This window comes from Oryza brachyantha, chromosome 3, assembly GCF_000231095.2.
Source record: "Oryza brachyantha chromosome 3, ObraRS2, whole genome shotgun sequence".
Lineage (NCBI taxonomy): Eukaryota > Viridiplantae > Streptophyta > Magnoliopsida > Poales > Poaceae > Oryza > Oryza brachyantha.
The window spans coordinates 11,960,447-11,976,330 of NC_023165.2; the positions used below are offsets into that span (position 1 = coordinate 11,960,447).

Consider the following 15,884-nt stretch of genomic DNA (forward strand, 5'->3'; position numbering starts at 1 on the left):
TCCTCTCAGCCCCATTCCAAATGAAAGTCACGTGGCCATTCGAGTGACTCGCTCACTTGGCTCCAACACAACATAACAATGTAACTAGAATGCTTCTGGTGTTCAGGCTCCCTGTTGGCTCCATAATCCCCAATTTGACATAGATCATGTCTCCTTGCTTGATGACCTGTGTAGATTGTCTATGTCGAAAAATACATCTTCTTGTTATAGGTGACTAGCACTGATGATCACACAACACATGATGCTGGCTATAGAGTAATTGTCCTTGAACAATACTACCTCCGTTTTATAATGTAAAATATTTGACTTTTTTGTTGTAACGTTTGATCATTCGTCTTATTCAAATATTAAGTACAAATATAAAAAATGACAAGTCATGCTTAAAGTTACTTTGATAATAAAGTAAGTCACAAGTAGAAAAAAATGATATTTCCATAATTTTTTAAATAAAACAAATGATCAAACATTACAAACAAAAAAAGTCAAACATCTTACATTACGAAACGGAGGGAGTAGATCCTTATAATCATGTTTGTAGGTGAAAAGACATCAATTTTCTATCATTTCCCCATGAGGGCATCCGATCAAAACTCGGCTAATGAACATCCCCAACCTATCCTCTGAAGTTTTAATTTTAATACTTAGTTGTTTGTAATATCTCATCTATCCTAACAGTTCGCTTGTACCCGTAATACGATCCAATTCTTGGTAACCCATTATCCAAACATGGCAATAAAATAATTGGTATAATGGCAGTACATTTCACCGACGTATTTGGTTAATATTCCACTATTCCTCCCAATTTGTAGACGTTAATGCAGCAATGTTTTGGATTTTGGATTTGATCCCATGCAACTATGCAAGTTGGACCGGCATCCCTACAGCCGAAGAAGCACTTTGCATAGCTTGTGGCCAACGGCCATGCATTCTTTTTTCCCCGTCCCATTTTACAGCTCTCCCCCTCGGCGGTAGAGCTCAGCGTGTGGCTGTGCGATGTGCATCTCCTTCCCCGCGCCAGCTTCTATCTCCCCTCCTGCATGCTCGCCGGCAGCGGAAAAATCCCGGGAGATCACAGCTGGCCCAATCACACCTCTCCCCGCTCCCGCCTTACCCCACCCTCCTTATCCTCCTCCTCGCCACCCGCCAAAACCATCTCTCTCTTCGCGCTCTCGTGTTCACCACGGCGTCCCCAAAAGTTTACAGCTTTAGGTTGCAAGAACGGGAAGCTCTCCCGGACAGGCGCCGCCCATGGAGGAGGTCCTGCTGCGCCACGCCGCGGCAAGCCACGCGAGGCTCCCGAGGCCCCCTCCGTCGGCGCCTCGCGCGCGCCGCCTCCGCGTCGTCGCCGTCGCGCTGCGGACCAGGCCCACCAGCCTCGCCGTCCCGGGGTTCCCGCCGGCGCCGGCGCCGGCGCCGGAGCACGTGCTGCTGCCGTCCCCGTCCGTGGCCGCGGGTGCTGCCGAGGTCTTGCTGGCGGCGGGGGTGCCCCCCGCCGACCTCAGGCGAGCGGCGGGGATGTGCCCCGAGCTGCTGTCCGTGCCCGTGGGGACCATCACGGCCGCGCTGAAGTTCTTGACCGACGAGGCGGGCGTCCCGGCGGAGGACCTCCCGCGGGTGCTGCGGCGGCGCCCGCGGCTGCTCGTGTCGCCCGTCGCAGCGCGGCTCCGCCCCACGCTCTACTTCCTCCGCGCGCTCGGCGTGCCGGACCTGGCCCGCCGCGCCGACCTGCTATCCTTCTCCGTCGAGGACAAGCTGCTCCCGCGGATCGAGTTCCTCGAGTCACTCGGCCTCCCCTCCCGCGCCGCGCGCTCCATGGCGCGCCGCTTCCCGGCGCTCTTCTACTACGGCATCGACGGCAACATGCGGCCCAAGGCCGAGTACCTCCTCGGCGCCATGGGCCGCCACGCCGACGAGCTCTTCGACTTCCCGGAGTACTTCTCCTACGCGCTCGCCGCGCGCATCGCGCCGCGCCACGAGGCCTGCGCCGCGCGCGGCGTCAGGATGCCGCTGCCCACCATGCTCCGGCCGGGCGACGCCAAGTTCAGGGCCACCCTCGCCGGCTGCGTCGGCTCCACGCCGCCCCGGAGGCGGTCGCCGCTATGGCACGCCTACTGGGTGGACGACGCCGGCGAGGTGGAGGAAATCAAGGCGTCGCAGCCGTGAGGCGAGCGCGGCGGCATGTGCATTATTTAGTAGTAAGTAGCGGGCGTTCGTTGGCTGTGCAAGCTGTGCATAAACTACATGTCATCATCTCTGTAAGTAAACATATCATCCGGATGATTTTCTCGTGTTAATCAAGCACCAAATCAAATGAAAGGACTTATAGTTCATACTGATGTGATAGTATGATACCTTAAGCTAATGGCAATGGGTACTGCTACTAACAAAACAGGACATGTGTTCTCATGCCAAAATGGACAGGTTTGTCACAGTTTTGAACAGCCTACATAGCACTTATCAATTTGAATCATTCAAATTTTTATAGGCTCAATGCTTCAAATCCGTTTTGGTGTCATTTCACTTACACTGGCATTTCGGTTTTGCTATGCATCAGTCATACTCGTTTGATCCAACTTATGTGGCATGTTATGCAACCTTCAGAACTCACCTTATCTTCTTCAGAAATCAGAATGCTGGCCTAAGCAGTATCTCAAATATTCTGCTCATACCAGAAACAAATTTTAAATGCATACTCGATCTCAAGCACCTCTTTTTTATAATATAGTGGGTAGCATTTCAATCTGGAATAAACTTATGCACGGAGTCGGCCTCTATTTCTTTTGTTGAATAGTTGCATTGAAGGGGTGAATAGATTAACAGTTTGTGACAATTATTGGAAGGCAAACGAATCAATTAACTTATAAAGTTAAAAAATATGGATTTACAATAGTATTTTAAGAAATTCATATATAGAGCCTTTTTTTTGCAAAAATGACACGGTTTTTATTAGTTCAGAAAACATACACACTTATCCATTCAATTCATTAAGTAGAAAAACAGGGTGCCCTGCTCTAATCTAGGAGTATCAGGATGCACTTTGACCTGCACTAAAATTGATTTATCCAACATAGATACTGACATAAAGCTTGCGGGGTATAGTTTTTGTATCTGAATGCATACCTTGCAAGCTACCAAAATGGTGTTTCAGCTTGATCACCCATATAATACAAATGATCTTTTAACTTGAGAGTATGGATTGCTATAACAAGAACATACAAAATTACAAACACTCCTATTTCCATATTACAATTTTACATGATGTTTTGAGTTCATCTAAAGTCAAACTTCTTCAACTATAAGAAACTTTATTGAAAAAAAACATAGCAAAACTATAAAACCATATTATTAATTAAATCCATCATTAAATATATATTTTTATAATATATTACCTCTGTTTCATATTATAAATATTGTAGCCTTCCTAGTTTATATAGATACCGATGAATCTAAACACATACCTGAAATATATACATTGATTTATGATGAATATTGATAGGACCAAATATAGAATGGAGAGAGCATCTATTTTGTGCTGAAAATAATGATGCATTTTTCTATAAATTTATTTAAACTGGAAGAACGGGACAAAATTTTAACATGAGGGGCATCGTTTGTGGATGAAAGTGTTGCCAAAAGGTACCATTGTACATCACAAGGTATATACTATATACCCTTCCACCCTCTGGTTAAAGAACATATTCTTTTGGACATATTTTAAGTTAAACTTTATAACACTCGTATCTTTTTATATATTCAGATAGGATGTATACACTTATGTATATATTTGTTTCAAAAAGAACATTTTTATAATGTTACAACTTTTTGGATCTTAAAATGTTTTGCACTAAAATTAAACTACATGATTTTCAACTGAAAGGAAGTACAAGAGTGCACAGATATTCAATACTTCATATGTTTATTTTGTAGCCTTGATTCATATGGATGCTAATGAATCTAGACATATATATAAATTATATACATTCATCAATTGATAAATTTAGACAAGTTTAAAAAGTCTTACAATATGAAACGGAGTAGCAACATGTGCTGAGACTCCACATTGTATTTCCAATGTTTTCTCTTGCCAAACAATTTAGTTCATGATTCATATTCAGATGCACTGACCCTCCAGCCAGCCGGCTAAAAAAGCTTCTACTGTTTTTCTCCTTGGGTTTGAATATAATACTCTCTGCTGGTAGTATTCTACTTTCAGTATTATCATCGATAAAGAATCTCGATCGTTGACAGTTATACTACAGTAGAAAAATATATTCTACTATATGAAATTGTTGTGATAGTATAAATAGAGCTGATCCATTGGATTAGAAAAAATAAATAGTATAGAGCGCATTTTAAAACACATGTTTTTTTCTTTTAGTTTTGGTGGGCAGAGGATTCTGCAGTTTGTGGCGACTATGCTGAGTTCTTTTGTCCTGAATGAAAGAATAGTCAATTATTTGATTTCATGATAACTAATAAATTAACTATTATAAAATTGAAAAATGCTTTAAAAGTATTTTGAAAAGTTATTGGAAAGTTTCTATAAATATCACTCTACTTAAGAGGTTAAAAGGCGTCCCATAATCTGCAATAGGAAAATAACGACTAAAATCAGGCAGCAACGCTAACAATTGGTCAGGTTCATCCCGAGTTGAAAACTCGTCGAAGTTCAATGCACCTTTGTGCAGCAGGAACGCAACATCAGAAAAAACAATGAACATAGCTGAACATTGTATAGCAGGGTAAAATATGCGTGATGCTATACATACGGAGAAAATTACTATTCTGCCATCTTCCATATGTCCATTCGCCCTAATATCATATTAGAATTTGCATTCGCTGGAATACCACTCTCAAACAATTCAACTTGCCAAATTAACATTTAGCCTTCTTGCTACATATAAAAATGTGTATATACATATTTGCATCAATGTTATGACTCAAATGCCTCTGGTTGAGCATAATACAATAAGTGAGTTTGCCGTGGAATCGTGAATTAAATGAAACTAGCCGTTGACATGTGTGTTGCGGGTGGCATTAAATATTTATAGTATATATTATATATTAAGTTTCTAAATATTTTGTAAGTATTAATATTTTTTGGATAATTTTTAAAAATCTAGATATAACTTTTGACAACATTTAATAACCAATATTTTATATGATTTAAATTAAATTGTATAGCAGCACGGGTTGACATTAAATATTCATTTTTAATAATAAAATTTCATGTTTTGTTAATGGCATATTCTATTGATATTGTAATCTCATATATAGATTATATTAAAGTTGTAAGAACATTATTTCCTAAAATTAAGTTGGTAACATGATTAGTGAAGAACTAATAGTAATAGTATAATACTATTAGTGTACTAATTCCATCCATCTAATAAGAACCAAAAAAAGTAGCAATACCTTATATGTTTGCATTAACATGATCATAAATTATTACTCCTGTGTTAAGCAGGTGACGGTGTATTATCTTAGATTTTGACTTTTCCTGTGTCGGTTTATCCTATACACAGTATAAATTATTCTATTATACAGTCATTAGCACAAATACAAACGACTATGTAGCTGAGGCTGGGGTGGCTCGGCCACGAAGCCGGGCGGCCGCGGGGACGAAGCAGCGGCGGCGAGACCGAGTCCGCAGCGGCGGCGGGGCCGAGCCCGCACTGACGGCGGCGGGGACGAAGCAGCCCGCGCCGGCAGCAGAGGAGGCGACCGGGACAAGCCCGCGGCGGCGTCAGCAGGCTGAGCCCACGGCGGCGTCAAGATCCGGTCGACCCAGCGGCGCGGGATCTGGCGACGGCGTCGGCGCGATGGGCTGGAGGCGGCGGCGGCGTGCTTCGGTGGCCGGGGCGACGGATGGAGGCGCCGGCGCCGGTCTTGGGTGGAGAGCGCCGGCGTCCAAGCTGGGTAGAGGCGGCGGGGGCTACGAGCGGATGGAGTTATGCTGTGACCTGCGAAGGAGAGGATAGTTTCGTCCGTATTTTAACAATAATACATATAATGTATTTACTTCATACTAATACTAGTATTGAATGGAATCTATTTTAGAGGTAGTTCTTGGTTTAAGAGTGACATTTCAGTTGAACGAATACACATATTAAAGATGGCATAATAGCAATTTTCTCATCATATGACTGGTCCATACGCACTTGCCGTTTAAATCGTACACGGATCAGTGGGATCACGCGAAGCATTTTTCTAAAATATGTCCGGTCTGAAATGTATACGCTCTCCACTTCCATGATTCCTGTCCTTCGCAACAGGACAAAAGAATCATAGACGAATGAGAAAAAAAAACTCATCTCCGTAATTCGCAAGGCCATTTTGTTTTAGTTCATTCGTGGAATTATTGAAACGAGTTATCTGCACTATGCTTTTAAAAGTATATGTTATCTTAAGAAAAAAGACAATTAATCGGGCATCTGATTTTCCCTTGAAAAATCAGGCATTTTTAATCACATCTAGAAAAGTATTTCACCACTGGGATAAAAATATTTTGAATAATGAAACACAGTTGAATGAATCACAATTCACATTTTGCTCTCACGCTTTTGTAGTTCTTTTTTACATATTCATTATCATTTTTTACATTTTCTCATTTTGTATTTGTTTTTCTACACAATCTCCAATTTATTTTTTTGTGTTTTTTCTATATACATAACAATTTGTATAGATCTTTTTAGTTTTTTTAGTGTTTTCTACGCAATCTTAAATTTGTTTGTGTTTTTCTTTGCACAGAATATTTTCTAAAAAAAATCAAAAGGAATAGAACTTAGACAACCGATGGCGGATCATCTGCCACGGGGCTAGCCCTCACTACATTCTAATACCGTGGAGACCCCCTAAACTCCACTAAAATTTTTACCATAGGTTTCTCGTTTAGAGAAAGAGCGGGTAAGTTCTCTCTTAAAGCTAAAGAAGAACGATTCTTCTATATCCACCCCATAGACAGCAATAACAATATTTCGTGTACACTTTAAATCAATTGTATCTATTACCAACTCGACAACCAAATGATTTTGAAAAAAAATTAATTTAAGTAATTAAAATTAACTTTATCCGACATAACTTAGGGTTAATTTTCTTATTATATATATATATAAAATAAATTAGATCCTATATATATAAAATCCTCCGGGCTTGTTCTCTTTGGAGGGAGAGGACTCCCATTCATTGGCAGCTAGCGGCGCCTCTGGGCCTAGGCTTTTTAAGCGGCGTCGCCGGTGGCCACGCAGCTACTTCCGCCGTCCAAGTCCTCCTCTCCTTCACTCACGTGTCGCTGCGATGGCGTCGTCGGGAGTCAGCAGCAAGCAGCGGAGCGAGGAGGAGTGGCGCGCCGTCCTCTCCCCGGAGCAGTTCCGCATCCTCCGCCGCAAGGGCACCGAGTCAGTATCCCCCCTCCCCCCCCTCCCGCAGCTGCTTCGGCAATCTTCTCTCTGGTTCTACCTGGCCTGTTTCGTGAATCGATCCGTGGGGGCCATGCCCATGCCTTCCGATTCTATTCCCCCTGCGAGAAACCGCCGCGTTTAGCAGCCGTGGTGCCTGCGCGTGGCGCGTTCGTTCCCTCTCCGCCCCTCGTCCTGCTTAATGGGGCTCATGGTGGACTGCTGCTGTGGGAGTTTCTCGTCGATCAAGGCTGGATTTGGATGGAGCTAGATGTTGTTCATGAGATGTTTTCGATTTGTTGTGCTATTGGTTGAATTTTTTTTAGTCTCGCCGACGAGTAATTCTGGGCTGGCTGCCTATGCGATTGTCAATCTCTCTCTCCCTACTCTAGAAAGTGCCATTGACTTTGTTGGTCTAGTTATTAATTACATGCTTAATGCCAAATTGCCAATGCTTCTTGGAGCCTCCTAAACTATTGCAACTTGGCATCTCTTTGTATTAGCCAACCTGTTCAAGTTGACTTGAGAGCATACGTGATATGTATTGCAGTGAGTCTTTGAGTCGCTGAGTGCCACTTTTTAATTCTGTAGGTCTATTATACAGTGTTCTGGCTAGTAATGTCATAGCTGATTTGTGTGCCGGATTGCCCAAAACTACAGATTTTCTACATGGAATTCAATTCATTGTAGGTGATACAAAATTCTGCATTGTAATACAGAAGGTTACATAGAGTGCTATCCTAACAACTATCAAAGAAAAGGGTATTTGTTTGCATCAGTGTTATTTCCATGGGGATTTAGTCTACGCCCTTTGTATTTTCTCTTTGTATTTTCTCCCCCTTATACAGGAGGTGGGAACTGGTTAGGACATGTTTATAAATGATTTCAAAGTGCGTGACACTTGGAAATAGAATGATTGCCTTCTCATAGACTTAGAGTTTAGTTGCATGGGAAATTAAAAGTTAGAGCTAACTTGAAAATAACTACATGTGTATTAGAAATCCATGTGTAGTATTAATTGGACTGTTGTTATGGGCGAAAACTAGTTTGACATGGCATATGAGCTTTAGACATTAAAGGTTCAAAATTGCATACATTGGAAGCTTATGCTGCTCCGTAGCCTCTGTTTCATAGAAGAACAGGGCAAGGAATTGTTGGAACCGTGGACTACTGTTGCTAGTCCATGCTCAATTACTTGGTTAATTTGACTCTGAGTGTGTTGTAGTTGTACCATGTATGGGACTAGGACAGCAGCATCCCTGTCCTTGCTTATCTAAAAATAGAAGTGTGGATCTAAAATAGATGTGTGGTTAAACTAGGAAAGGTTTAGTTTGGCCCTTAAGCCATTAGCATTTGGAACAAGTAAGAGTTCCAATTGTTAGGGCTGGCTGCAGCAATATAAGTAGCCAGCAATCCCTGATGAATCAATTAAGCAAAGATTATAATATCTCTATCTCTCCCTTGTCTTCTTGTCACTGACTTCCTGCACGCAACATCCTGGTTGCCGCAGTTTTCTGTCGCTGGCTGACAGGAACAATACCTCCATTAACCAATCACTACTAGCTCATAACAGAATGAATGATCAATTGCTAGGTTGATGATTGAGCTTTTAACGAATTGTCAAGCTGTTTAGATCTTCCTCGGTTGTCGTTGCTTGAGAGGTAACCTGTGTACTGACAGGATATAAGAGAAACACTGCATATGGCATGTTGGTTAATAAAATAGCACATTATTATTATCAGACCATGACAGTTTTGTTTGTTACTTGATGCATAAAATGATTTCTAGAAATGTTGCTTATATGCTGAAGAAGATGTCCTTTCAAAGATATAATTAAACTCTAGTTGCTGTCCAGGTTACCTGGAACAGGTGAGTACAACAAGTTCTATGGTGATGGGGTCTACAACTGTGCTGGGTGTGGAACACCCCTGTACAAATCCACAACCAAGTTTGATTCTGGTTGTGGCTGGCCAGCATTCTTTGAGGGACTTCCTGGAGCCATAAAACGAACAGTATGCTTACAAAACCATTTACTAACTGCTTCACAGCTTTTTTTTTTCTATGAAATACTGAATATTGTATTTCCTTGTTTTTAGCCGGATCCGGATGGTAGGAGGGTAGAAATCACATGTGCAGCTTGTGGTGGGCATTTGGGTCATGTGTTCAAAGGAGAAGGCTTCAAGACACCAACTGACGAGCGTCACTGCGTTAACAGTGTCTCGATCAAGTTTACTCCTTCCTCGTAAATACTTTCCCAGGTTATTGGAGGGGGGGGACTCCACTGGCCTGAAAGCACTACATAATAATAAATAACATCGCATGGACATTTGCGTAACCTGTTGCTCTATATATGAATATGTCTCCTGTTAATTTGGCTGTAAGCTTGTAACTTAAACATTGCTGGGAATGATAAATGAGTCCGTTTCATTATTTAGAACCGTGAGTGCCCTGTGTTTCACGATGCTTTATTAGTTTATACTGTATTATATCCAAACATCATGGTTAGCTAATTATTTTTAAGTGTTTTTCGTTCAGAGGGTAAACTTATCTTTTGCTGGTTAAGTGTGGCATGTCGTGTTCTTCGTCTGTCCACAATTTCTCCAGTTAAACTTAACCAGGTAGTTCATGCCCGTATAAATCATCTTTTCACGTATCAAAACCAAGAACTTCACTAGTCTTTTCCGCAAAAAAGAGAATTTATTAGCCTTTGGTAGTTTGGTATGCCAAAATGACTATTCTGAATAAACTGCAGTATACAACTGATTAGATTTTGGCTAAGAGATTTGCCCCGGTTATAAAAAGTATCTTAAATTGCCGGTATCTTGAGTTACCAAATCGTTTTCCATCATTGAATCTAGTTGAGCAGGATGTGTACTATTTGATCCAACGATCAGAAACGATTTGGTACCATGAGGTACCGGTACCTCTAGATACTTTTTGTTACTTTTTTGTTGGCTGAAACAAACCTCTTTGGCCAAACAGTTAGGAGAAACTTAGCTTCCATGCAAAGCAAGATTTCCTACTTAATTATTGCTCAGGTAAACTGTTAGGAGTACCCAGATTTTGTCTAGCCGTATATTGGAGAATGCAATGCTGATGGCGATGGGCAACGTATGCATTGGTCCCAGCGTTCGTAATCGGAGAGGAGCAGTTAGATGAGCGTGCATCATCAGTTAGTGGAGGGCCCTCATGTTTGAGAGAATTGACCAGGATTAATCAGCTAAACGAACTGTCTGGACAATATGTCCTCCCATTACTGTCAGATTGCAACTTTGCAAGTGCTTCGCAGCATAAAAAAAAATTCAGCATTCTTTACTTCTTTCCTTTTCCTTTTTCCTTCGGACACGCACAGAATTATAAAGGCACACACTCAAAATTTGGACTCTCTTGCGATATACTCCCTCCGTCCATAAATATTTAACGCCGTTGATTTTTTTATACACGTTTGACTCTTCGTTTTATTTAATTTTTTTAAATATGTAAAGCTATATATATATATATATATATATGCATAAGAGTATATTTAACAATAAATAAAATGATATAAAAATAACTAATAATTATGTAAATTTTTGAATACAACGAATAGCTAAACGTGTATAAAAAAAGTCAACGGCGTTAAACATTTAGGACGAAAGTAGTATGAAATATCATGTATTCATGGGCAAAATCAATTGTGGGAAGTTACCAAATGGGGACATTGTTTGCAGTATAAATATAGGGCACAAACAATAATGAAGTACTAGTAATTGTGGATTTGTGGTGCTGAAGCAATGAAGCATCTCCGAGTTTGTGTATGCAGGAAAATCCTGACAAAATGGAACTGTGTGACAGCTCTGATTGTCTGACGCCGACCCTATGATTTGGTGTGTCACTACTAAAACCAGTATGCACATTTAATTTTCAAAAAAAAATAAAAATTTTAAAAATTAAAAAACAATCAACGGGCAATACACACGTAGTACTACAGAACTACTCATACCAAACGACTATTTAATTACGTCAATTACGTTATATGGACCATCAGGCCAACGCTAAGTACTCGTCTCTCTACCACGTAATACAGTAGAGACCAGAGAGAGGGGGAGAGAGAGAGAGAGAGCTACGGCGAAGCGCGCGTGTTCGCGGCGGCCAATGGCGTCGACGGTGAGGCGGGCGTTCCGGTGCATCCTCGACGGCCTGCGCTCCCTGCCGCCTCGCCGCCGTGCGGGTGGAGGGAGATCCTCCAAGGCGCCCCGCGTCGTCGTCATCCGCCGGTTCGGCAGCAAGGATCGTCGTCGGGCCAGCACGTCGGGCGGAGGGACGCCGCCGGCGGCGGGGGCGGCGGCGCCCGTCACCATCCGCGTGGCGACCTTCAACGCCGCCATGTTCTCCATGGCGCCCGCCGTGCCGCCATCGGCTCATGACGACGACGACGACGACGGCGAGGGCTGCTCCACCTGGCGCCGGGGCACCAGTACCACCCACGGCGGCAGGTTGGCGCGGCGGCCAAAGAGGGGAATCCTCAAGGGGCAGAGCAGTTCGAGCGCGAGCACGAGCGCGGCAGCGCCGCCGTCCCCTGGCGGCGAGCGGCGGCGGCGTCACGTGTCCATCAGCGTCCCCAACGACGAGATCACCCCGGACGCCAGCGCGCGCCTGGTCACGAGGCAGCAGGGCACCAGCGGCGGCAGCGGCAGCGGCCGTTGGCGGTCGGTGTTCGGGGCGGTGTGGGAGCACCAGCAGCATTACCAGCAGCGGCGGCAGAGGCAGAAGCAGAAGCAGGCGCAGAGGCAGGAGCGTCCAACTCCGACTCCGACACCGAGGAGCAACAGCGCGGCGCGGCGGCGCAGCGTGGCGGAGGTGCTCCGGGAGGCCGGCGCGGACATGGTGGCGCTGCAGAACGTGCGGGCAGAGGAAGGGCGCGGGATGCGGCCGCTGTCGGAGCTGGCCGAGCGGCTCGGGATGCGCTACGTGTTCGCCGAGAGCTGGGCGCCGGAGTACGGCAACGCCGTGCTCTCCCGCTGGCCCATCAAGCGCTGGAAGGCGCACCGTCTCGCCGACCACTTCGACTTCCGGTACGTCCCTAAACTCTAGCTCCGTCTTCTCCACCACCACAACATCAGCCACGCCATCGCCGTCGCCATGGCCATGGCCGTGCGTCCATGCTGCCTAGCGAGCTTAGCTACTTCGATCGAATCATTGGAGTAAGCAGAGGCTGTACCTCATTTATGTCCTAATTAAGTACAAACATGCCCACATTTCATACATGCCATACAACACAATTATGAAAAAAATTAACTTTATATATTATGATGTTATTTATCACCCCGCAAAAAAAATGAATGCTAATTTCAATATTTACATGGAGTAAAAAAGTCGCTAAGTTTTTACACTCCATATTGGTTGGGGTTAAGGCACCGTCTTTTAGTGGAGATTGGGTCGGAGGTTTTACACTAGGGAAAATGATGTAATACATTAGCACCTGATTAATTAAGTATTATCTAGTGTAACTTAAAAGGTAGAGATTTGCTCTGGACTAACAAAAAGTATCTAGATGTACCAAATTATTTCTCACCATTGGATTAGTTGAGTAGGATGTGCGTTGTTAGATCCAACAATCAAAAATGATTTAATATCGCGAGGTACCGGTATCCAACGGTAGACCCAGAACAAAAATTACCGGGGGTCCAATACATACTAATTATCTAATTTTTTATTTTACATTAATTAACCTGATATAATTTAGTAAGAATATGATAGTTTATCCGGGGTCCGAGGACCCCGGGAACATATACATAGGTTCGTCTCTGTCGGTATCTCGAGATACTTTTTGTTAGACTGTAAAATTGCTCTAAAAATATATTTATTTGATTTTAAAAGAAAATTCTACATAGGTTTTTTTTAAAAAAAATTGAATTTCAACCGCGCTCACAAAGTCAGTGAAGTATCTATTCAAACCTCCAGCAGAAGAGTTTTGCATGTTTGTCAAACAACAAATTCTATACAGTCTGAGAATGTGCACGAAATTAAAGCATGCCGCTTACGTTTTAGAAATCCATCTATTATTTGATAGGAACAGCAAAAAAGTAGCTGACTTTACTTATTTATCACCATTCCTAAGTTAAAGCGACAAGTATCACCTCTATACGACATTGAGACGATGACAATTTAGATGAGAAATGCACATACACATATGCCCTTTTGACAGGAAGCAGTACAAGACCAGTGTCATGGAGTAAGTGCAGCTGAAATGTTTGTTCTTTTAATTAATTTAGCTGATGAAAATGATTTACCAACTCAGCTGCTCCTTCTTCTTCTTGATGACACAATATGGACTCAGTAAAAAGGAGAAATTAGGTTAGCTGCTCCATAAGCATCAGGAGGAGGGCCAACTGCTAGCAATCATCAGCAAAGGTCGCTGCAGCGTCCATGGTCACAATTAAATTGGGGACAGGATTAGTAGCGTGACTCATTATCGAATTAATGCTTCTCGGTTCTTCATTAACTTCTACAGTGCGAGCGCGGGGGGGGGGGGGGGGGGTGTACCCTGCACTTAATTCGTACCCAACCAACGTGACTACGTGAGGAGGATACGTGTATATGCGATCGATCGGAGACGACAAAGGCAAACGCGTTCATTCGACTCAAAACTTTTTTTTAGACAGGATCATTTAAGGCTTATCATATGATCGATTCATTATTTTATTCAACATATGAGAAGCGCGCCTCATCCATCCACTTCACAAATTAAGAACAGATCGGATGGATTTTCGTGTCTTGGTTGGATATCAACTCTTCTCTTGCATATTATCTAACTAATATATTTTTTAAATAAATTAATATAAAAAATATCACTTCACAAACATTCGTTTTCGACGTCTATAATTTACAAAAAGAAAAAAAAAACAACTGCAACTACTATACGTGGATACACGGTTAAATATGTTATTCTTTTATGACACTTATAAGTTAAATTTAAACTTGTATATTTATAGCTAATATATGTCATACTCTCTTTATTACATATTTTAAGACTATATAAATTTGTCTACGTTCATCTATGTATCAATATATTTTATATGTTTGGTATATGTGTTTAAATTCATTAGCACACAACTAAAACTATTATATGTGTATCAACGGTTAAATTTGCTAATCTTTTATGACGTTTATAAGTAGAATTTAAACTTGCATGTTTATAGACTAATATATGTCAATATTAATCTATCGTGTCTAATTTTACCAAAAATAATAATAACTAGTCGTGAGACAAGAAAGGGGCGGATCAAAGTACTGTTATGAATAAATGATTGGTCAACTCCAAGCTAACATGGCGTAATCATCAGGAAACAGTGTACAGAAACTGAGCTTAGAGAGTAACAGCGTGTCAGGTGTGTTGTGCAGGAACGTGCTGAGAGCCACCATCGACGTGCCGGGAGCCGGGGAGGTGAGCTTCTACTGCACCCATCTGGACCACCTCGACGAGGGCCTGAGGATGAGGCAGGTCAACTCCATCCTGCGCTTCGCCGGCGGCCGCCACCACATCCTCGCCGGCGGCCTCAACGCGCTCGACGCCACCGACTACTCCGCCGACCGCTGGGCCGCCATCGCCAAGGTAGTATACTACCACAGCCAATCAATCCATCTGACGATCTTGTCCCAAGAACCCTCATCTGAAGATTTCCGGCCCGGCAGTACCACGAGGAGATCGGCAAGCCGGCGCCGAAGGCGGAGGTGATGAGGCACCTGAAGGCGAAGCGCTACGTCGACGCCAAGGACTTCGCCGGAGGAGGAGCGCGCGAAACGCTGGAGGTCGCTCCCGGTGGCCAAGGTTCGCGAGCCTGGCTGGCTGACTGGCTGACTGACAAGCCGTTGATTCACAAGATTTTTTTTCCGGACCTCCGTGCTGACCTTCCATGGGCGATGGCGATGGTGTGCAGATGTGCAGGGGACGTGCAAGTACGGCACGAGGGTGGACTACATCCTGGCGTCGCCCAGCTCGCCGTACAGGTTCGTGCCAGGGTCGTACGCCGTCGTCCCGTCCAGGGGAACCTCGGACCACCACATCGTCATGGTGGACGTCGCCGTCGCCGCCTCCGCCGACGATGGCGCCGCCGCCGCGGCGGCGCGGCGGCGCAGGAGGCGGAGGGTGGTGAAGATGACGAGCAAGGGCTCGACGAGCGGGCTATTCGAAGCCTAGATAGGTGGATTTGGGCTATATGTATTTGTTTTGGGAATTTGGGGGCCCAGCAGAGAGGCCCGTTAACAAATCCTCCCCGATCGTTGGCCTGGGCAGAATTTAGATCGTTTTGGGGTCTAAACTTACCGCCGAGTCTGTTTTTCATCACTTAACCAAAATATCAAAAATGTATACCCTAAACTTGTATAATTCGTTAAAAAAATTTTTTAACAGTATTGACTTATTTTTTAACTGATTTTTGTTGATATGGCATCGAGTAAATTCTAAATATCATGTTTTTAATTTATTAACCCCTTATTTTCTTCCTT

At 43.5% G+C, this 15,884-nt stretch overlaps 3 protein-coding genes across 3 annotated transcripts; all 3 read left to right on the top strand.

The window, feature by feature from the left end:
- The first annotated feature begins 1,092 nt into the window (after positions 1-1,092).
- LOC121053883 (transcription termination factor MTEF1, chloroplastic-like) lies at positions 1,093-2,343 on the top strand. Its single transcript, XM_040522266.1, has one exon. It carries the CDS (start codon positions 1,249-1,251, stop codon positions 2,161-2,163), a length of 915 nt encoding a protein of 304 aa, XP_040378200.1. The 5' UTR covers positions 1,093-1,248; the 3' UTR covers positions 2,164-2,343.
- Positions 2,344-7,169: 4,826 nt separating this feature from the next.
- Positions 7,170-9,933, top strand: LOC102717780 (peptide methionine sulfoxide reductase B5). The gene is made up of 3 exons (XM_006650040.2): positions 7,170-7,397; positions 9,253-9,409; positions 9,494-9,933. Exons 1-3 carry the CDS (start codon positions 7,297-7,299, stop codon positions 9,641-9,643), a joined length of 408 nt encoding a protein of 135 aa, XP_006650103.1. The 5' UTR covers positions 7,170-7,296; the 3' UTR covers positions 9,644-9,933.
- A 1,552-nt stretch (positions 9,934-11,485) lies between these two features.
- LOC102718065 lies at positions 11,486-15,756 on the top strand. The gene is made up of 4 exons (XM_006650041.3): positions 11,486-12,451; positions 14,781-14,991; positions 15,072-15,207; positions 15,317-15,756. The coding sequence occupies exons 1-4, from the start codon at positions 11,532-11,534 to the stop codon at positions 15,574-15,576; spliced, it is 1,527 nt and encodes a 508-aa protein (XP_006650104.3). The 5' UTR covers positions 11,486-11,531; the 3' UTR covers positions 15,577-15,756.
- The last annotated feature ends 128 nt before the right edge of the window (positions 15,757-15,884 follow it).